This window comes from Meleagris gallopavo, chromosome 4, assembly GCF_905368555.1.
Source record: "Meleagris gallopavo chromosome 4, MGAL_WU_HG_1.1, whole genome shotgun sequence".
Taxonomy (NCBI): Eukaryota; Metazoa; Chordata; class Aves; order Galliformes; family Phasianidae; genus Meleagris; species Meleagris gallopavo.
In genome coordinates, this window is record NC_139407.1 from 26,012,345 (window position 1) to 26,034,689 (window position 22,345).

Below are 22,345 nucleotides of genomic sequence, written 5' to 3' on the forward strand. Positions count from 1 at the left end.
GTTTGGCTGCAGTCAAATCATAGAATGGTTGGGTTGAAAGGGATCCTGAAGCTCACCTGACCCCAACTCCCTGCTGTTGACTGGTTGATCACACCAGCTCAGGCTGCCCAGGGCACCATCCAACCTGGTCTTGAGCATCTCCAGAATGGGGCATCCACAGCTTCTCTAGACAGCAGTGCCAGGACCTTTTGAATAAAAAATTCCCCCAAACTACTAACCTAAATTTACCCACTTTTAGTTTAAAGATGTCTCCCCTTGTCTTATCACTATAGACTGTGTAAAAAGTCAGTCCTCCTCCTGCTTATAAGCTCCCATCAAGTACTGGAAGGCTGCAATGAGGTCTCCTAACAGCATTCTCTTCTCCAGGTTGAACAAGCACATCTGATTCAACTTTTCTCCACAGGAAAGGTGTTCCAGTCCTCTGAGCATCTTCATGACTCTCCTCTGGACCCAATTCAACAGTTTCACCTTTTCTACTGCTGGGGACCCCAGGCCTTGACAATTGTTATTGGCCTTAGCTGTCTCTGACAACAGAATCACCAACAGATTCTCATAACAAGCATTTGTGAAAAACATGGGTGGTCTTCCACCTGGTGACCAAAGAAACCGCCCTAGTTTTCTCCCAAAGAAGAGCTAATTTCATAGGCCCATTTTCTGTGACAATATCCCTCTCATACTGGTAACGTGCCATCCCTACCAAGAGTAGCAGCAGCTCTGGCATTTCAAAAGAGCCCTCTGCACAGGAGAATGCCTGATAGATGCACTGTAAATTAAACCAATGGGCTTGTTCCACTTTTTTTTTTTTTTTTTTTTTTTTTAAAGATACTGTTCTTCTCTTCCAACTCTGTCTGTGACTGAGAGAGAACAAAATGCCTCCTACATGCTTTGTGCAGCCGAGAGCCTTGCATGTTCGCTCACTGACTCACCTCCTCCAAATGGTGCCCATATAACCCTGCGGATGGACTTCACCCAATCCTCCATGTCATTCTGCGTGCTCGCCATAAGAAGATACGTCTCATGATTAGCTGTCATCCGCTCTCGGTCTCCTCCTGCAAGAGAAGATTGCAGCACTTTAGAATAACTCTTCTGCTTTCCTGTCAAGCCAACTCCTGCCAATCTGAGCACTGGCAGGAGTAACAGCAGCTCCATGGCAAGCAGACACCATACACTGGAGCATTTATTGTCAGCCATGGCATGTAGAGAAGGTTCTGTAAGTACATTCCCCATCAGAAAGCGAGAAACTGTTGTACTTCCAAAAGGAAATGAGAGGATAAATGTCATCAGTAAACAACCCACGCTGTTCCAAGAGCCATGGGGCCTGTACTAATCTGTAACTTGATATATGCACTGGAAGTGCTGCAGCAGCCACTATACTATGACAGGGAGAATAAACGCAGAGAGCGCTAACTGTGCTTTGAGCAAGCAGCAAGGACTCTGTTTTTATTCTCAGGGATGCAGCATGTCACATTCATAGCAATGACATTTGATACACTGGAATGTTGCTGTGACTTTCCAAAGAAAGCAGCTGTTACTAGCAGTGAGCACAGCACAACCCACTGCTTTGGATGGGCCTAATGAAGATTAAACTTGAACTTGGAGGCAAAGGGAAACTCTCATTTTCTACAAATTGCAGCTATTCATACAGCACGTATTTCCCCAAACAGCATCCAAAGGAGTAATGTAATAACCTCAAGTACAATATATTTTGAAATGTACCATTATCTGAAAGTCTGAAAAACACTGCTTTTCTTCCTCAGTCATTGTTAAAGATAGCAGTGAACCTATTTTAAGTGTCAATGCTATAGAAAAAACAGCATGCATATTCTTCTTAGGAATATATTCAGTTACTAGTATAGGAACTGGTGCAAAGCATGGGTTGGTTGCTCTGCTCCAACCGTGCTCTGGAGGATGAGGATATGAGAAGGAGGAAGCATCAGCATCCCAAGCAGCAACATGTCACAGACAGCACTGGAAATGTACATCCCATCTCTTTTACATAGGCAACCTGACTAAAGCCAGGACAGATCTCACACTCAAACACAATGAGTAGACGTGACACAGTCTACTGAACTCAGCTTATTTGATCAGTTTTCGTCCTGGAAAGACCCAAAAATAGATACACAAACAAAAGGTCTCAATATATTGTCACGCCTATTAAATATAATAGTAGTAAACAAAGTACAGAGAAAAAGCCTGCATCATAGCCATGTCGGTTTTTTCCTTTGTTTTGTTCATAAAACTTGTACTTACACAAACACAAAAACTCCTTTCCTGTGAGGGTGAAAGAGCACTGGAACAGGCTGCCCAGAGAGGTTGTGGTTTGCTTCTCTGGAGATATTCCAGACCTGCCTGGACACTTTCCTGTGCTATCTGCTCTAGGGAACTGCTTTAGAGGGGTTTGGGTTGGGGGATCTCCAGCAGTCCCTTCCAATCCCTACAATTCTGTGATTGTATTGCTGTTTTTTTCCTCCACATAACATCACTGTTACTGCTATAATGGAGAATGAGCAACATCTCAAAAAATGAGACATCCATTCACACCATAGATACTGCCATTAAGTGTTTCAACTAGAAAACGGCACTATCGTTTAAGTCCATTAGAGGTATGTATATAGCCTTAATCCTTTCCTGTGGACATGCAAATCGTAATATATTTTACCTGCATTGTTGTATAGCTCTAGATTGTTTTTCAGGTTCCCCTTCCTGCATTGTCAGACCAACCACAAGAAACACAGAATGCTGTGGGTTGTGGGCTGCTTATGGCCAATTCAAGGGGCTGGAATACAAACTCAGCTTTGTTTTATCTTTTTCACTCACTATGTTGCAGGTGTTACAGGCCTGGAAGGAGCAGAACCCAGTGTACCTGATCAAAGAAGTTGACTCTGACATATTCAAGATGAAAAGCTGCTGTTTACACAATTGATGTGTACATCCTGTTTCTTCCAGCCTCTGGCAGTTGCCAAAAATACATGGAACCCATCTGCTTCTGAAAACAACAATGTAATAACACATTTTTGTTCCTACAGACCTTACCAATCCATAATCTGTTTTCTTGGCAGCATCAGAAATGAAGTACTGAATAAATCCACCCAGGATATCCATTCAGAGTGGAAAATGTGAAAGCACACAATGCCATGGTGAAGCTTCCAATTAGGAAAGGTTGGATTTCTCCCTCTACCCGTCCTTCTGCACCAGCAGTGATGTACAGGTTCTCAAATGCCACCTCCTGCCTCCACCAGCAGCTCAGTAACTGGTAAGTACAGACTGCTGCTGCCTTCCTGAGCAGGATCAGCCCCATGCTGAGTGCAGCTCTGTGCAAAGCCAGCACTGCTCTGATATAAGAGAGGAGGTATTTTAAGAACTCCTGCTACCAACCGGAAAAAAACAATTAGAAGAGGAAGAGGTCAGCTCCTGCAGGGATCCACTCCACAGGGGAAATGAACAGGAACAGCCTGCATTTGCTCATGCAGCTCCACAACACAATTGGAAGAGCATAAGGATGTGGTGACCAAATTTAAGGCTGATTGTTTCCTGAAGTGTTGGGCTCAACAGCTCACCTGCTTCTTATCAAATGTGAATTCATTCAGCTTAAAAAAAAAAAAAAAAAGTCAAGCAAGGTATTTTGGAGTCTTTTCCTTTTTAACCCATCACCTTTTTCCTACCTGAATAAACTGAGGCACAACTTAAAATCAAATATTTGCTTGTATTTGCTTTATATTTTGAAAGCATCTTGCATTTCTCACAAGCAGTAGTTTCAGCATCTTTGAGAATGGAATGCAAAGGGATTAAATTCATACCATCTGTTTAAAAGAGAGTTTTTTTCCCAAGAGGAACATCAAAAAGTAGAATTAATCTGATTTTTCTGAGCTGAGAATGTCATGGCCAACCTCAAGCGAATATTCACATTCCAATAAAAAGAAACTGGGAGACCAGTTTCCAAGTTGCCCATTTGCTTGTGCGTTTGTTGCAGCCACAGATTCAGAAACCCTCAAGCTGAGAATGAGAACTGAATGGTGGAAAGCAGACTGGCACTGCAGCAGAATTTGCTGATTTTGCTTCAGACACAGCCTCCTGCTTGGATGCTTCACACTCGTTGTCTACATTTTTCATTTCTCAGGAAAATGCTAAATTGTAAAATTTTGATCTGCTAGAAAGTTTTCAATGAATGTACTCAATGTACCTCTCTGTGGTATTCAAATAGAAACTCCTAACCACTCCTCAACTGGCAAAAAGCAAGATAAAACAAGTCAAGCCACTTATATACGTACAAAAAGACTTAGGAGCTGATATTTAGACAAATTTCTGAAAATCCTGCCTGAAGGTTCTTTTGTGATTTTTTTTCCCCACTGAATCCTATTTTTTTTGTTGTTGCTGTTTTCGTAGACTGTCTGTCTTTTGGATAGTTCTGGCCATTGTGTGGTCTGGAATTCTCTTCCAGCTACTGCTGTCTATCACTACTTCTGTGGTGGTGCTCTAAAGAATGCCCTCCTCTTCTCCCTCACACCTTGTCTCAGCTGAAGCCTCTGAGCTGTAACAGTCTTTAAGGTACAAGTCCCAGTCTGGCACAGCTGATATTCCACACTGTTTGCAAACCAGAACATATACATTGTCTGTGTTCTGCATAAATCTTCTGAGCCTGGCCACACACAGAAAGGAGTACAGTGATACAGACATGCTCTTCTCCACTCAAATGTATAATATTAATTTGTACTTCCTGCTCAGGACTACAGTAGTCACACAAGCAACACAGGATTAATTACCACAGAATTCATGACACTCTCCTATCTTTGTTGTCTTAAGTCTTCCCCATGTGACAAACAAACAGTGTGGTAAGTGACATGTTACGGTGCTTCCATGCATTTACTTCACTGACTTTCATTTTACATAATTTGCATTCAGGTTTTTTAAACCAAAGTAGTAATCATCTTTTCAAATGGTAGAAGATACCAGAGTAGCACAGAAACTAACAGCCTTAGACTTTTTTTCCCTAATGAAACTCCTTGTTTAAGAACAAAACAGAAATGATGATTGCTATCAACACTAATCACTGTTGCTTTAAGCAGAGCTGTCTGACTTGACATCCCAATGTGCTCCTAAAAGACAGCTCAAAGCCATACATATATCTATCTTCCATCGACTGACACCAGCAACTACAGGATCCATCTATCCTGAAGCTGTAAGCAAGTCAAGAAACTCTGTCACAGCTGTTACAACTTATAATCACATACCCTGTGCTTCCCGAGTCTGACTGGAACCATGAGTAGGTGCTCATTCCAACTGGTCCATTAGAAAAAATCTAACTGCTAAAAGTTTGGTTACAACATGGACTGAAATTTGCAAAGGAAAATGAAGGGGCAAAGCACCTGGATGTAATTGTGTTTTAACAGGATTTTAATATCTTACTGGCTCTGGGATTCACTGAGAAATCTTTCCTCAAGGCAAGTGCAAATAAATTCAAGGCTTCTATTACAGTGCATCAGGCTTAGCAACGGCTGTATCTCAGATGAGTGATTTAAAGTAATAGCAGAAAGAGACACATCTACTTGAATCTTGCAGCATTACTGGTCTGCACACAATGCTGGCTAAGCAGCCATATCCATGTTCTTACAGTAGGGAGGAAGAAGAGGCAAGGAATTTCTGCAGATTAGCTGGGGACATCTTTATGGTGATGCAGATATAACACAAGACTTGCAGACAATAACCAGATTTTTTTATTTTTAATTCTCTAAACTTTGCTTGTTCTGTATTTGATACTGCTTCCACTGAATCTACTGTGTCATACCAACATAACAGAAATAAGGAACATAAAGCCATTTTTCACAGTATATGATCAACCAGACTGCAAAGATGAAAGAGACAGTAGGAAAAAAAAAAAAAAAAAAAAAACACCGTATACTTTATAAGTCTCCACAACATATATTGATTGGGAGTTCCACTGATCTTCAGACAGATAAATCTATCTATGGCTGGGTTTTATGACACAGTAGTGGTCACCATTAATTTCTAAGCATTTTTCAAAAGGTTGTCCATAAACCTCGTGTTTTATAGACTCAACTGTTTGTTCTGTTAAAATCAGAGCAGATACCAGATCCAATGCAATACTGTGAATGCCATCACACTGCTGCATTGCCTCCACAGCCTTAATGATCAGAAATAAGCTAGGCTGAAAAATATATACACATTACCGTTTTACTCAGGACTATCCTATTATATCGTAGAATGCCTTAGGTTGGAAGAGACCTTAAAGCCCACCTAGTTCCAACCCCCTGCTTTAGGCCCTTGCCATCCACCAGATCAGGCTGCCCAAGGCCCCATCCAACCTGATCTTGAGCACTCCAGGAATGGGGCACCCACATCTTCCCTGGGTTATATCCTCTGTTCTGTAGTCTGAAAGGAAATTGAGATGGTTTGTAGGCTTGCTTCTATTGTTCCTATACCTTTTAAATGACTAATATTACCACCACTGAGAACCTTGGCTTTGAAATACACAGTTATCAAACTCGTTGTTGTTTTACTTCCAAGCCATATCAGGGGCACTATTTAATTTTTCTTTTCACAAAGAACTAATCCATTTTCCTTAAAAGAGGAATTAAGAATCTGCAAACAAGTCAATAATGAAGATACTGCTTTTTAAATACCTAAGTACAAAAAAACCCCATACTCTTTGCTGATAGCATCCAACTTGATCTTTGCATTAATCACCTTGAATAGCAGTTCTTTGCAGTAAAGATGTATTGGGTTTTTTGTGCATACTAGCTTTTAAGAGTAAAGGCTGCTGGCTAATTTAAGCAGCTAAATGGCAGAAGACTGCTAACAGAAGTACATTCCCTGGTGGGCATTGTGCTCCACCACAATTTCCCTACTTACAGCATAAGCCTGAAAGACAGCAGGAGGTTTTCAAGAGGAGGAACTGTTTGCATGAAGCTATGAATCAGCTGCAGTTGGATACCTGAAATTAAGTTCAGGAAATTTATTCACCATCTGTAGAATGATGAATAGCCTGTACAGGAGATTTCAGCACTGCTGCAGGGCTACAACTGCAGTATGTGTCTATAAAGGTTTCACAGAAGACGTCACACACAATAAGAGCATGAAAACATGCCATACATGAGCATTTTGTGTATTGCACAGCTGCTAAAAGCCTTTGTCCTAACGTAATTATTGCATAAGTACCTAAGTAACAAGCTGTGATTCTTGCACATCAGCAGTCACAGCTGTGTTAGAAAAATGTAATAGGGAAAAGGAAGGTGAGAATTCAAAGCATCTCTCATGCATGTATTTTTTTTCAGAGCACTTTTTCTTTTCTGGTATGGGTCTCACTATTCCTCTCTCCCTTACTTTTGTTGTGCTTCCATTCTTCCCAGTTTAAATTCTCCTCTGCTTCAAGTCAGTCTCTCAGTTCACTCCCTCATCTCTGGACATGGACCCCACACGGTACCTACCTTGCTGTGTCTGTTCCTCCCCCCTTTCCCTCCTCCAAGATGCTGGTGCCAGCGCAGCTACCTTCTCCCCCTGCCCTCGTGCCATTTCCACTTGAACATGTCATCTCTCTTCCTGCTCAGAGCACAGCAGCCAGAACATTTTGTTTACAGGCTGCATTAAAAGCCCATCTCATCATGTCAGCCTCTTCACAGCCCTACGCTCCACCAGCCCAGAGCAGCACAGCACATCACTGCCTCCCCATCTAATCAGTGCCATGTGAAAGTAAGAGGCATGCCTGTTTTCCCCTGTTGAGAATAGTTTCCAGCTTTCCAGAAAGAATTTTCCAATGTTGTCAGCATCCCTGCCATATAAAATGCAGTCTGAACTGTCATCTTTGCTGTTCTATTGTTGCGGCTTTCAGCTGTTTTCAAAATTGTTGGTGGAATTTTCTGCAACTGTTAGTGAATCTACTTATTCACATTGAATTGTTGAGAAACTGCTGCAATAAAAAATATTTTTCTACAGCTTTTCCAGCCATGCTAACTGAGATGAAATCAGACTCTTCTGATATATATAGCCAATATTGGAGATGAGCTCACAGAAAGAGATAGATGGGGAAAAGAAAGACAGATTTCATTGAATCATAGAATGGCTTGGCTTAGAGGGGACTTTGAAGATCAGTGAGCTCCAACCCTTTGCTGTGGGCAGGGTTGCCAACCACTAAATCAGGCTGCCCAGGCTACAAATAAAATTTTCAAAGAGCATAACCTTTTTCAGTGCAGATGACTGCAAACAGAACCAGGCACTAATGAGAAATTCTCTAATTTTCTAAAAAAATGTATTACAATGTTACCTGGTCATGGCAAACTGTTAGCACTTAGTGGAGCTAAGGAGTGAAGCAGTTTGATGGAACTACAAAGGTTGCACTCAGTATCACTTTTCAAAAAGCTTTCTCACTCCTTATTTTTTGCAATGGAACCAGACATGGGTATTTTTTGCATCAAGACATGGAAAATATTAAAAAAACCTACAAATAATCCACTTCTCTGCATTCTTCCATAGCACTAGTATTTGAGAAATACACAGCACTGATCCTGTTGTAAAAAAAGAATTGCAGGACCCACTCACATGCACATTTACACCATAAAGAGCCCTCCTGTGAAATCATGAGTTCATGAAAGTAAAGATTAAAGCAGTCTTGCCACATTCCATAAACAATTAAAGACTTGGGGCTTTTTAGAAAACTTTTGAAAACTTAGAAACACAGAGGATATAAAATCAGATTGTCAATGTCTTATTTTTAAACAAAAAAGAAAAAAAGAAAAAGAAAGAGTATGTTCATCTTTGTGAGTGTTTTCACATTATTCTGACTTTGGCCTGCTGTTATCTGGGGATGCAGACAACAGGAGATGTTTCCCTCCTGACTGTTCCTTGGATGCTCGCAGACAGCAGAATTCATTTGTAACTTTCCAGAAGAATCAGAAGAGGAACATGGTTTTTCAATGATGTGTGCAGCTGAAATGTTTTACTGCTTTAATTCTGCTGCCCTTGTGTTGGGCAATGTCATTTGTAGATCTGATTTCCAATAACCAAGAGAGGAGTGGCTTTCTGTAGCAGGGTCTAAGCTCCTGGGCACATTCAGCCAGCAGACAAAACTACAGAAATGGTTCCACATTCCACTGCTTCATCTGCACATTAGTTGCCATCTGATTACTGCAATATTGCTACAGAGTCTACAGACAATTTCCCAAATTTAACTTTTCTGATTTGCCCTGAAATTACTGTTTTACTTGGTACTTCCTATAGCTGTTAAAATTTGTGGAGAAAGAGGGCTTTGAGTAGGACTTGCCAAGATGGCATCAGTATATTCAAGTAATTGGGAAGAGGTCTTGGGGGGTCATAACATCAAGCATCAATGGTCAGGCAAGATTTAATAGGTCCCTCCGCTGCAATCTGCTATGACTGATTTATCCTGAGAGAATATAGATGATAGCTAACTCACAGCTTTCTCTGACTTATGTGACACATCTCAAAGATAACTAACAGCACTCCTATCATTTGACAATAATTACCTTCTTTGAAGTTCTCAAGTTGGACATCCAAAATGACCATTATGTAACTTGAAAATAGATACTGAGATAAACCAAACGCAGAGAAAAACTCTGAAGCATATATCTATTTCTGCTTCTAAAGACAGAGGAGAAAAAAGAACACATGCATGTGCTGGTCTTTGTTGCAGCTCCATGCCGTTCCTTTGGGTTCTATTACTATCACCAGAGAGCAGAGATCAGTGCCTAAGCAGTTTCACTTCTCAGCTCCCTCACATTCTTGGCATTGCGCTTTCCAGTTTGCACTGAATTATGCTCAACATACTTCATTTCTGCACAGAGCAACTTGTTAATTCAGCCAATATTTGATTTCTAATTAGATTACAGATGAAAATAATAGCTCCTTGGGGCATGGATACACAACCCAAAGGATACCAATATGCTAACGGAGCAAATATATATTGTGTATACATGTCATTTCATTATACTTGTTTGAGAATGCAAAGCCATGTTTTAGCTGCTCAGAAAATAAAGCAAGAATAAGTTATTCTGAAGAAACTTAATAGAGAATTATGCCTCCGCATATGATCATCTAGCTTATCTAAAGCAACAGAAGGTTTTAGTCATCAGTTCAGGACATTTGTTTCATAAGTTCTCTGCAATCAAACCTCTCCAGGAACACTGTGCCTCTTAGCACCATTTTGCGCTATCGGCTCGGCATGACCTCAGACAGAAGCAGCATCACTTTATGAATTATCAGCTCAACTCTTCAGTCCTTTAAATGTTTCTGAAATTTCTACATCAAGTGCAGCTTTCCTCAAAGAAGGGGCACCAAGCATCAGTTATCTGCAGGGCACAAACAATGCTCAACATCTCATAAATTCACACAACTCCAGCACTGGCTTCTCTGCTTGAAGAAGACTGTTTACTGCTTTCTGACTCTTCCCCTCAGAAGTACACAGATCAGATAGTCAGAAAGCACCTAGCAAAGATTTTGGGCCTGGTTGGTGATGGCTTAAGTGATTTTAGTGCTATTTTGACCAGCAGAGCTTCAGCTTCTCATAGCACTGAGAAGATGCCCTCATAGCACTGAGAAGCACTGCCAGAGCACAAATGTGCTCCTATGGTAGAGTTTAAAAAAAAGGTTTGAACTAGTCAACACAAGTTCTTTATATGGCAAAGAGGAAAAACTTCCACAGGGTAATTCATCGAGGCTATCCTAGAAGAGTCTTGAGAGATGAGATGAATCACTGTGGAAATACCAGTTGTTGCCCAACACAGACATACTCTTATTGACTTTTCATGCAAGGTTACTGACACGGCAGTGTGCCTGCATGTGTGCTTTATGGATCCACTTGTACAGACAAATGTTGGCTCCTTGTTCCTTGGGCTGTTCTGGGCTGCATAAAAAACACTGACACATCCACCAGTCATTATTAGTAATTTCAGTGCCTAATGGTTGAAAACATAACCCTGAAGTATCTACAAACTATTAGTTCCTTCAGAAATGAATATACATACAAACCTACAAAGTAAATAATTCTTAATCACGAAAAAGTTATTTCAAACAACTGATTTTTCCTATTAGAAAAGAAAGCTTTTATAATAGCAATCTTTTCCAATCTTAATAATTGCATGAGTCTATGATAATTAAGTCATGACAATAAATGACAAACAACCATTAGGCAAGAGAATGAGTATCAAAGTGATCTTTATAAGAAGAAAAACAGAAATTATACAGAAAGGGGGAAGTCAGTGAGAGAAAACTATTTGCCACTGAGATGATTAAATGTATCACCAACACCTCCCATTTCAAATAAAGTGGAAACTGCAAGATCTCACATTGTGCTGTGTATAGATGTTGCCAAACTCCAGGGGATATTTTGGAAAGGTGTCTCTGGTATCTCAAGAACACTCTCCGAGAATCAGTGACACAGCTCAAACTGCCAAATACCAGAAAGCACATGAGAGCACTTCTTCCTCTCACAAGGCTTCCCATATCATTTCTAGAAATCCTGAGGAGGACACAAGCTCTCTGATGCTTATCCAAACCAAACTGCTGAGCCCCGCTGAAGCGTGCCAAGACACTCAGCAAGCAGAGAGAGAGGCACCATCGATAGGTGGGGTGGTTTAGGCGACAAACAATGCACCAGCAGAACTGTGCTCTTTTAAATCATGGATACAACAATAAAAGCATTTAAAAAGCAAATAATTTATTGAAAGCCTTACACAGAAAAATCTGTTGCGCGGCTTTGGAAAAAGCAACATGATCCAATCTCTTGGGCTGCGGTTCCTTTGCAGGAGTCTTCCTCCCCTGACACTTTCCCAACTATCAAGAAAATATGTAACTGGATACAAAGTCACATTGAATGTTGGGATTTTTTAAAGGAAAAACTGTTCTCTGCATCCCCGTGAATACATTACTGCAAATACATTCACTGATAGCAAGGTGAACAGGGTCACAGTTTCACAATGTGCCACATTTTCATTGAATCACAGAATCATTAAGGTTGGAAAAGATGACTAAGATCAACTAGTCCAACCACGAGCCCACAAACCCATCAACACCACATGTTTTCTGGTATTTTTTGAAGTAGTGAGTACAAGCATTCCTAGAAGAATTATGCAGTAACTCTTTATCCAAAATTAAAACCTCTCAAAGAGAAAAAAAAAAAAAAAAAAAAAAAACAAAAAAAAAAAAAACCCAAGTTGCTTATGGCTACTGAAACAAAGATCACTTCGCTCCTTCTATCTTAAACACACTACCAGCTGATGTCCAGCAGTACAAATTACTCTGGGACTACACAGCACCATGATTCTCAGTAAAGCTCAATCACCAAGTTGTTACATTTTTATTTATTTTATAGTTATTATTCTTATTTCAAGGAGAAAATCCTTATTAAAAAGGAATGCAATGACCAAAGGACATCCTGCTGAAAAGAAGCCATGTAACTCTGCAGCTTGTCCGTCGGGAGTGGTACCCTGGGATGGAGAAAGAGTTGACCTGGCAGTGGAAGGAAGCAGCCCAAAGCAAATGCTCTGTTAGCAAAACGGGGACAAACTGCCCAGTGCCTTCCTTTGCTCATTGTTCTGAGAGGAAACACTCTGTTTAAATGCTGATAAAGTAATTACAAGGAGACAACATCCCAGGGAAAAGAAAATGAAAAAGGCAGCAGGATCTGAGGGAAGACTAGGTTAATTCAGAACGGTAGTAGAAACGTGATGGTACAGTCAGAGTGGTAAACACATCCAGATGTAATTAATTAGTATATTAAACTAAATGTCACTATGCATTCTTAACGTGTAGGCATAATTCTCACAAGAATGCCTTGAATAACTCTGATGAACTGAAACAACACCAAGATTGCAATTTAAAATCTAATACCAAGCTCTACCATTCAAGACTGCTAATAAGATTTCTGCAGCTTAATAGCTTTTCTCCCTGAAAGCAGATTATGCTTAGTCACGTAACTACACTCACAGATCTCTCAACATTTAAGTGCAACTTCTACAACTGTACTACAACACACACCACAGTGCAGATGGGAGACAAGTTTGCCACCAGGCTGGGTGAAGAACAGGTCAGTTCTTTTAGTGACCATGTCTCAGCCAGACTCAGTTGGAAGGTCCAGCAGCTCTATTGGTGTTCAGCAAGAGGTGTCTATAAATGGGTGGCTTTAGAAGGAGGTCCTGTTGCTGGAGTGAAATCCTAACAGAGCAATCTAGCAGCACACTTGAGGCTTCCAAAGGAAAGAACATGCCAAGAAATAAGAGAAATTCTCCTACTGCATGCTGCTCTTGAAACACAAGTCCTCATGAAAAAGAATCAAACTCATGGCACTAAGATTGGACAACACTGTCATGTTCACAGAAGGTTTCCAGTTACAAAATAAATCAAGCTATTTCTTTGAAACTGAGAAAACTGTTGGATTTACAGCACGAAGGAAATCCTAAGATTTTGCTGGGGAATTCCAGAAGATGAGAAAATAAAGCAGAAGTACTCCAAGTTGTTGTATTTCTGCACTTAGACCCACAATGATACAGTAAAAGAGCACAGTCAAGAACTAACTTGCTACAGTTGCATTTGCAAGCTGAAGTCTCTAGTAGGCTCAACAATTAACTCTTGCTTTACTAGGGAGCAAAGAAAACAGCAAGGGTTTACCGACCAATGTTAATCCAGCAGTAGATAAATGCAACAAAATTCTCATTTCACCTACCACCTAAGTCTATTTTCCCCCTACTTTCTCTGCATACTTCAGTCTCCCAAGGCATGTGATGCTGATCTTTCATTCATTTTAACTATCATCCTACCTAGTTTTAACTCTCAAGTGTAGATCCACACCATGTATACTCCCATAATGATGTGTGAAATTTGTTCCTAGAATCATTAAGGCTGGAAAAGACCTCTCAGATCATCCAGTCCAACCCCAGCCAATCCCCACCATGCCCACTAACCGTGTCCCTCAGCACCACATCTCCATGGTTCTCCGGGGACTCCATCACCCCCCCAGGCAGCCTGTTCCTCACCAGTCTGAGAAGACATTTTTCCCTGTATCCAATCTGGAGTACTTCATGAAATCAGTCTGGGAACATGAATCACTATGAAAACATTTTTCTCATCAAATGCCTCCATGCCTCCATTTGTGTACCCACTGGAGACTGATAGGACTGGGATTCCTCCATACCAGATCAGAAATGATCATGAGCCATTATATCCATCATGAGTCATTACATTCAGCTGCTGCTGCTGCTGCTTTGGGATTTTCCTTGGATGTCATGTTTGCTTGAGCAAGAAAGAAGCGTTTCCTTCTTGGGAATGTGGAATAAATGAAGAGGAAGGGAGAACTACAGCAACAAGGCAAGGGCAAGTGGCAAAGGAAGGTTTGAGGACCTGTCAGATGCAGAGGAACAAAACCAGTCAAGAGGGAAAGTGGCATCTGCAGGGCCTCAGACAGTAACAGAGACAGCTCACTCTCTTTGGTGGCTTTTGTTTGTTTGTTTGTTTTTGCAAAAGCTCTGATGGGCAGCATGCATGTGAAAGACAAAGCAAACAAAAAACAATGCTTGTAGGAATCCTGCTGTTAATTCCACTGACTCCTGATCTCTTGTGTTTTATCTGTAAGTAAACACAACTGTGTACTTATTAACCCCCCACAATGTCCAGCCAATTGTTTTTTTTTTTTTTTTTTTTACCTTTCTTAAGTGTGCTTAATGCTCCTGACCTCACTGGTTTGAAGAAGTAACCTGTAAACTGGAAGGTTATCACCTGTGGAGAAAGCCAACAGAAGGCTGTTTGTACTTTACTTAGGTAGAATCTCAGGAATGACCTATAGGGGCAGGATAATGATAGTTTCAACTCTTAGTAGGAAATATCCGAAAAGGATGTAGATATTCTCTGCTAGGGGTTGGCTGAAAGCAAATGGAGTTTTTCTGCTCCCAATCCTGCCCTGTGCTGTCCAAGAGCTCAGGAAGAAACTGCAGGCTTTGATGACAAAGTATTGTAAAAAAAATAAAAAATAAAAATAGCTTTAGCAGTACAGAACGGCAGACAGACGGCCACCCTGTGGCACTTCAATAGCAGCATTTCACAATGAGTTCACTTAATTTAACTTTGCTATTGCATTCCTTTTTCCTGGCTGAAAGAAGCATGTTGAAACTCAGATATCAGCTCCAGCGCATGTGGAAGAGCTTCACTCGTCCTCTCAACACACAATAAAAAACACATCTTGCACAAGGACTAAGAGCTCACATAACACTACATCAGGAGAAAGCACCACATTAGAGCTGGAGAACACCTTTTATCAACAATCCCCTCCTTGCAGTTCCAGAAAACAGGCCAGCACAGGAGGAGATATGCTCAACAGGTAACTGCTGCATTAGCCAGGAAAGGTGTAATGCTACCATGTAAAATACCAGCATGCTGCTGCTGCACATCCCGAAGTACCACACTCAAGTTAGCCTCATCCAGCTCCACTTAGTAAGCAAGTCATGGCCTCATGCACCAGTTTCTGTTTATGAGTAGTCTTAAGATGCAGCGCCATGCAGAGCTCATTACAGTAATTCACTCCTGAAGTAAAGAGGTGTTGGATGAATTTGGCAAATTGTACAATAGAAAATAGTTATGTTCTAATGAAGTGCAGATGGAAAGCAAAAGTGGAAATATAACAATAATCTAAGACACCCTACTCCAGCTGCTCTTTCTTCACACTTTGGACAAATTATGTCAGTCCTTCTTCCAGGGGCCCCATCTGCTTCATTTCCCCACTACTACCTCTGACTCCATTTTGTGTGGACCACAGACACAGTCATCCAAAGGCCACTGCGTGGACACTGCACAAAATCTTCCATTTCACTGTCTGTTCGTGTACAACAGCCAGGACACCAGCTTCTTGGATGACATATCCCTTTATTTTCTTTCACTAAGTTTAGAAAGAATGCTTCAGGATGCCTCAATGAGACATATGAACAAGAGTTTGTTCACAAAACTAAATGTCTTTGGGAGGATGATAGCAAAACCACTAGAGTCTCTCGATGTTTGATCTGGTTGTCCAGATCAGACAGCTCCTACCATCACCAAAACTGCAGAACATCATCAGAAGCCCTGTACATACTCTGCAGACTGGCTCACCTTGATGCTTGCCTTTATAAGATCTAGCTGTGTGGCTCTCAAAGAGAATGTGACTATTCTACAAGTAGGAACAGGGAAATGCAGCTCAGAATCATACATCAAGTTATAAGCAACCTTCCAGACAGCTCTACAACTTTTTGCTCTGATATCCATCTGTGGTTTCTTGCAAAACACATCTATATTCCCAGTCTGCCTCTCTCTGTAAGGGGCAAGGGAGATGTGGGATCAAAAGGCAGACAAAGATATCAGGAGCCGACCAAATCTGCTCAAAGCCCTGCAAACAACAGCTCTGACCTTGGAAGCAGTCAAAGCAAAATTAAGTCTTATCTCATTTCCAGCACGGGCATCTGATTAGCTGGAAGGACACTTGACATGTCAAGAAAGCAGCACTCTAACTACACACAGGAAAACCTTGCCTGCACACAACAAACAATACCAAGAGTAAATTCACAGGAGTAAATCCCAAAGAGTTACTTCATGAAAGGAGGTGAGAGGGTCCTCAGACTCAACAGCCTGGATGCCATGCTATCCTATCACAACTGACACTTAGGTCAGTTGTCATTTCAGACTTACCAAAGTCCTCGTATTTAACTTATTTTAAAGGTACTTTTAACCTTTAAAACATAACCATTCCCTAGACAAGACTGAGGAAGAACGAAATGGCTGATAGCGTTCCTCAGTGCCAAGTGGAAACTTCTGCTGGATGCATAGAGGTGCAGGAAGCACACTGGATTGTAGAGAGGGAGGACTGACTGTAGCACTAGGCTAGCAACACACATGTTTGTAGGGAAGAATTCTGCTGTTTGGTTGGATAAATGCAAATTCAATCCAATATACAGGCTTAGAAAAGAAATGATAAGGGTCGTGCCATTTGTACCACAAGCTATTCAAAGCAAATCCAATCAGACTGAGGGTTTTTTTGTGTGTTTTTGTTGCTGTTGTTGTTTGTTTGTTTTTTTTGTTTTTTTTTTGTTTTTTTGGTTTTTTTGTTTTTTTGTGGTAAGAAAGGGAGGTGAGAGCAACAAGAACCTCATTTATTCTGGGCGTAGGAAACTGGTCTGAAAACAGAAAGGCAGCTTTCATCTAAAACATTATTGCTGAATATTTTGTGCACTATATTTTGTTTAAAGGAAGGAAACCCTGTCCATTTTGGTTATCTCAGTGCATACAGTATCAGCTCTTCTTACTCCTCTAAACCCAAAAACCTCAGAACCAGAAATCATGGGATCTGCAGCACCAGCGAAGCATTCTGAAAAGCCAAATGCTATTTGAAAACAAACCATGTTGAAATCGTCCTCAGGCTGCATGTTGGGAAAGGAGAAAGAACTGATTCTGGCTCAGGTCCTTATGGACAACCTGACATTTTCTAAACTGGGCAAGTGCAGAGAGCTTTTATTTTAAAAATAAATAAAATTAAATGAATAAATAAAAATTAGCCAAACACATTTTCTATTCCCCCACCCACTTGCTCTGTTCTTTAACTGATAATTTAAGAATAAAGGAGTTGCTGATCCTGGCCATTGACTCCACAGAGCAAACTAACATACGCTTTTGGCAGAAATACAGCAGAAATTGCTATGTCTGAGCCAGGTGCTGGGAACTTGCAATTTATTTTTTAACTAGTAAAGGTCAGGGCCTGGAAGGTACATTGCATGAGAAGTTTAAGAGACACTTATCAAAGCACAGAAGATCAGATTAATAACATTTCAGATTATAAAACATTTGGAAACAGTAACTAATGAACAGCAAGTATATCACCATCCTGCGAATGAGATGATGACATCCAGAAATGTTTGCCAAAGAGATATCCTCTCCTTTCTGCACCTGGCATGCCAAGCATGTTGCTGCATGGCTCTGGAATAGTTTACCCTCCATGGCATCACCAAAAGTTCAATGTACTGGAAAAGCAAGGAGGGTCCTATATGGACATGCAGTACAAGCTAACAAGACTTCTATCTGCTCCTGTATACAACCTCTATAGCTATGAAGAGTCAAGAATAAAATCAGAAGCAATTAAGTAAAAGATCTCTGGAAATCCTTCCACATTTGTCATGATGTACAAATAATCTCTCGAAATTAAACATCAAAAATTGAATGCTATATTCATACAAATGGGAAAGAAGTGCCAACCAACAACTGCCACCCCACGTAAACACACAGAGTAACTTCTCTCCTCCAGTAGAGGAACAAATGCATTCATAGGCATAAAAATGACTGCAAATCACTCGAGGAGCAGACGCAGCAGTTCTTCATGTCTCCCTAAGCCTGCTGAACATTATTAACAACGGAGGCATTTTCAGCTCAGTTACCCACTGGGAGCCTTTGTCTTGTGTAGAGCTCCAGAATCCAGTTTCAGCAGGAAGAATGACCGCAACTGAGCCAGTAACAGCCAAGCTACTGTGTGCTGCTCCTGCTTCCTTTCTCCTCCCGGAGCAGTCACACAGCAGGAACGCCGCTTACCAGGAGCAGCACTCACTTCATCTCTGAGAACAAAAGCCTCAGATACGGCCCCAACCAAAGAGATAAGCATCTGCTCCTTCTGCACTGGTACTAAGCTGTGGCTGTTTCCAAAGGACACACTGAGGACTCCGGCAGGCTCTACCTGAGCTTTGCTGCTTTGCACTGTCACAATCTCCCACGCAGACTGAATCAGCCAACAGGGGTAATGCACAATTAACAGCTTTCAGGGACCTCAAGCAGCACACGTTTATCATGTTTTACCAGTACTCTGGGTAGGTGCTAATGTTTTCCCTTGCGTAAATCAGTTTGTAGCAAATTGAATCCCTCATTTTCCAACAACAGTGATCTTAAGCTCCATTTTCACTCAGTTTCATCGATTGGAAAGAATAAAAAAAGACACGTGCTTCTAGTTCAATGCATACAATGACAGATGCGATATGATACTACCCAAAATTCAACCTGCCAGTATTAACCCCAACACAAGGTGCAAGTCTAGAATATTTCCTTGAAGAAACGATAAGGTTAAACCCGTCCCAACATGCCAGCAGACAGCTTTCACAGCTCATCTTTTAACTAATGATTAAAATGTAAATCCCTCTTCTGTTGCAGCCTCAAACATCTGTTGCTATCAGTGCTAATCATCTCGTAAAAGAATGCACAACTGAACATTCTGCAGTCAAAAATATCACTCCAGAAACCTTTCACTTCAAAATTCATGGAAAATGATGTGGTGGTCTTTCTCATTTGGCTTTCAGAAAAGATAGACTGATTTTACTTATTTATTTTATACAGGATAAGTCTAGCGTTAATGCAAACTAGTAACCTGCATTTAACAATGACAGACAACTACTTAATCAAAAAGATGTAGGAGAAAAATGGTAAGGCATCATTAATGATCCTAATGGCCATCTGAGTTATAAAATGCCAGTTATCAAAATAACTTTCCTTATGATTTGGGAATCGCTTTGTATCTACCTCTCACTGTATCATATGGAGCAGGAAAGCTGACCATTGCTAAACATGCTGTTAAAGGCTACATAGAGTAGAAAACCTTGGTAATTATAGAAATTACGTTTTTATTAGACTTGCTGTGTACCATCTCAATACTGCAAATCTGAAATGGAGCTCTGTTCATTGTTACCATCTCTGCTTTTCCGACAGGCAATGATAAGCCAAATGAAAAGCTCATTTAATTCTTAGTTTATTTTCATGAAACTTTCTGCTTTCCCTGTCAATGCCTTAAAGAACTCTTCAGTAATAGAGAGACTTTGTAGAGATCCTAGAAGTCTTTATAAAAATAGGATATGGTAATTCAGCAGTCCCTGCAGAAATCTGAAGGATTTTCAATAACATTATGACAGAACATTAATAAAGGAATGCACATCTTGTGATACGAGTATTGCAGTACTGCTGACAATATTTCATTATGAAAATTCCTAGAGGGCAGCAGGGATCCAGCTATGAAGACAGCACTGACACCCTCAGCTCATAATGTAAGGGAGCAGAATGTAGGCTTCATTTATTAAAGAGAAGCTGGCTTCTCACAGTCCTTCAGAGCTCATTCTTTCGGGTGCAGGTTCAGCCTCCGGCCCACCTAAAGCACAGGTTAAAACATATCAAAATGGCATTAGCAGTTGGGGTGTAGTTGTCTTTCAAGGCTTTACTTTAATAGACCCTTTACCACTAGTTTTAATTAATGTAATTGCCACACTAAATTCTTGAGGGGAGAACATAGACGAAAAGACTTCACTAGATACCAATATGACAGGTTTATTAACATTATTGTACAATGACTACAATGCCTATCAAGGTTGATCCTTCCAAATTGACATCTGTGCCTGTAATTCAGAAGGGGGACTCAGTAACACATAACCTTAAGCACACAGCGGTGTAATTATTGAGGAGAAATGAGATGGGATTACAAATTTAATTTCCTTTGACATATTTGATAAAAAACATAGCTAATGTGATTGGTAAATTGTGAGATCAAAGAAGTAGAGACTGGAAATGAAGCAATGTACACCCTTCCCCAGCGTGTGGTTCCAACCTGCAAGTGATCTGCACAGCCAGAAGTATTGCAGTAGAAGGCTGCAGTGGGTCTAAAAGCAGAAGGCCACGTGGGTCTGTGCAAGCAGTGGACAGGAGTTAAAAGCAACACTTGGCTTGTCACCTGCTCTGTATTGCTCCAATAGCCACAGTTGAGCTGAATTCACATTTTCTTGGCAATTAAGACTAGCAGGAGACTGTGCATGCAGTCTCAGCCCCAAACAGATCAGATACACCAATGAGCACTCTGCCCCCCAGTAGTCAGCTACAGATGACGTGTGTCTTGACAAGGATTTTACTGGTAAGGTATCCCAGCAGTGCACCCAGTCTCGACTCAGTGTGCTGCCAGTACCTACAGGATTTATCACAGAATGGTTTCGGTTAGAAGGCACCACAAAAAACTACCCTGTGCCAGCCCCTGCTGTGGCTGGTTATCCCCCACCAGCTCAGGCTGCCCAGGGCCCTATCCAATCTGGCCTTGAGCACCTCCAGGGATGGAGCATCCACAGCCTCTCTAGGAAACACGTGCAAGGGCATCACCACTCTCTGAGTAAAGAATTTCTTCCTAACATCCAACCTAAACCTTCACTCTTTTAGCTTAAAGCCATCCCCCCCTTGTCCTATCTCTACCAGACCATGTAAAAAGTTGGTCTCCTAAGCATTTCTCAGGTACTGAAAGGTAACAATGAGGTCTCATTTCTCTTCTCCAAACTAAAACTAGCCTAGCTCCTTTTGCATAGAAGATGTGCTTCAGTCCCCCGATCATCTTTGCGGTCTCTTCTGAACCTTCTCCAATAGCTCTGCATCCTTCTTGTGCTGACAACCCCAGGCCTGGACACAGTATGATAGAGTCTTGCAGGGGCAGAACAGAGAGGGACAATCACCTCCCTCGCCCTGCTGGTCACCCCCCTGTTCATGCAGCCCAGGATACCATTGGCCTTCTGGGCTGCAAGCGCACACTGCTGGCTCACATCCAGCTTTTTGTCCCCCAGGTCCTTCTCTGCAGAGCTGCTCTCAAGCTCATCTCCCAGCCTATACTCATATCTGGGATTGCCTTGACCCAAGTGCATCACCTTCTTGGACCTTATTTGGTTCCCATGTACCCGCTTTTCGAGTCTGTCCAGGTCCCTCTAGGTGGCATCCCTTTCCTCTAATGTGTCAGCTGAACCACTCAGCGTGGTGTCAACAGAAAACTTGCTGAAGGAGCACTCAATCCCACCATCTGTCATTGATAAAGACATTGAAAAGCAGCGGCATCCACCTGAACATAGAGCTGTTGACAACAACCCTCTGGCTGTAACCATCCAACTCTTTATCCACCGAATACTCCAGCCTTCAAATCCATATCTCCCCAATTTAGAGATAAGAATGTGGTGTGAGACCATGTCAAATGCCTTGGACAAGTCCAAGTAGACAACATCAATTGCCCTTCCTTTTTCCACTAATGCTGTCACTCCATCATAGAAGCTCTGATCTTGCAGCTTGCCATTTATGCCAAGTGCTGCAAGTTTCTGTAGAATCTCTCCTTTCCCCTCCTCCCTGCTCATTTAACCTCTCATAACAGATTCATGGAAGGACTTCAGGAAAAATAGGCCATTACATTACTAAGAATTTTTTATTTGTTTGGACAATATGAACAGAGAATGAGAATGTAAAATATTTATTCAAGCAAACGACATTTTACCATTTTCCATGCTAATGTGATAAGAAGAGAATGAAAACAACTTAAACTGGAATTCCC

At 41.2% G+C, this 22,345-nt stretch overlaps 1 protein-coding gene across 7 annotated transcripts in view; it reads right to left on the minus strand.

Moving 5' to 3' along the window:
• ARHGAP24 (Rho GTPase activating protein 24) overlaps positions 1-22,345 on the minus strand; it is a 193,763-nt gene that overhangs the window by 32,346 nt on the left and 139,072 nt on the right. For 6 of the 7 annotated variants that reach the window (XM_085222545.1, XM_085222543.1, XM_085222544.1 and 3 more), the window contains one exon: positions 927-1,049. In XM_085222545.1, the coding sequence (XP_085078671.1) occupies positions 927-1,049 (123 nt within the window). Of the gene's footprint in view, positions 1-926; positions 1,050-1,167; positions 1,192-22,345 lie in introns of those variants that run through there. The other variant, XM_085222547.1, reaches the window with a different exon arrangement.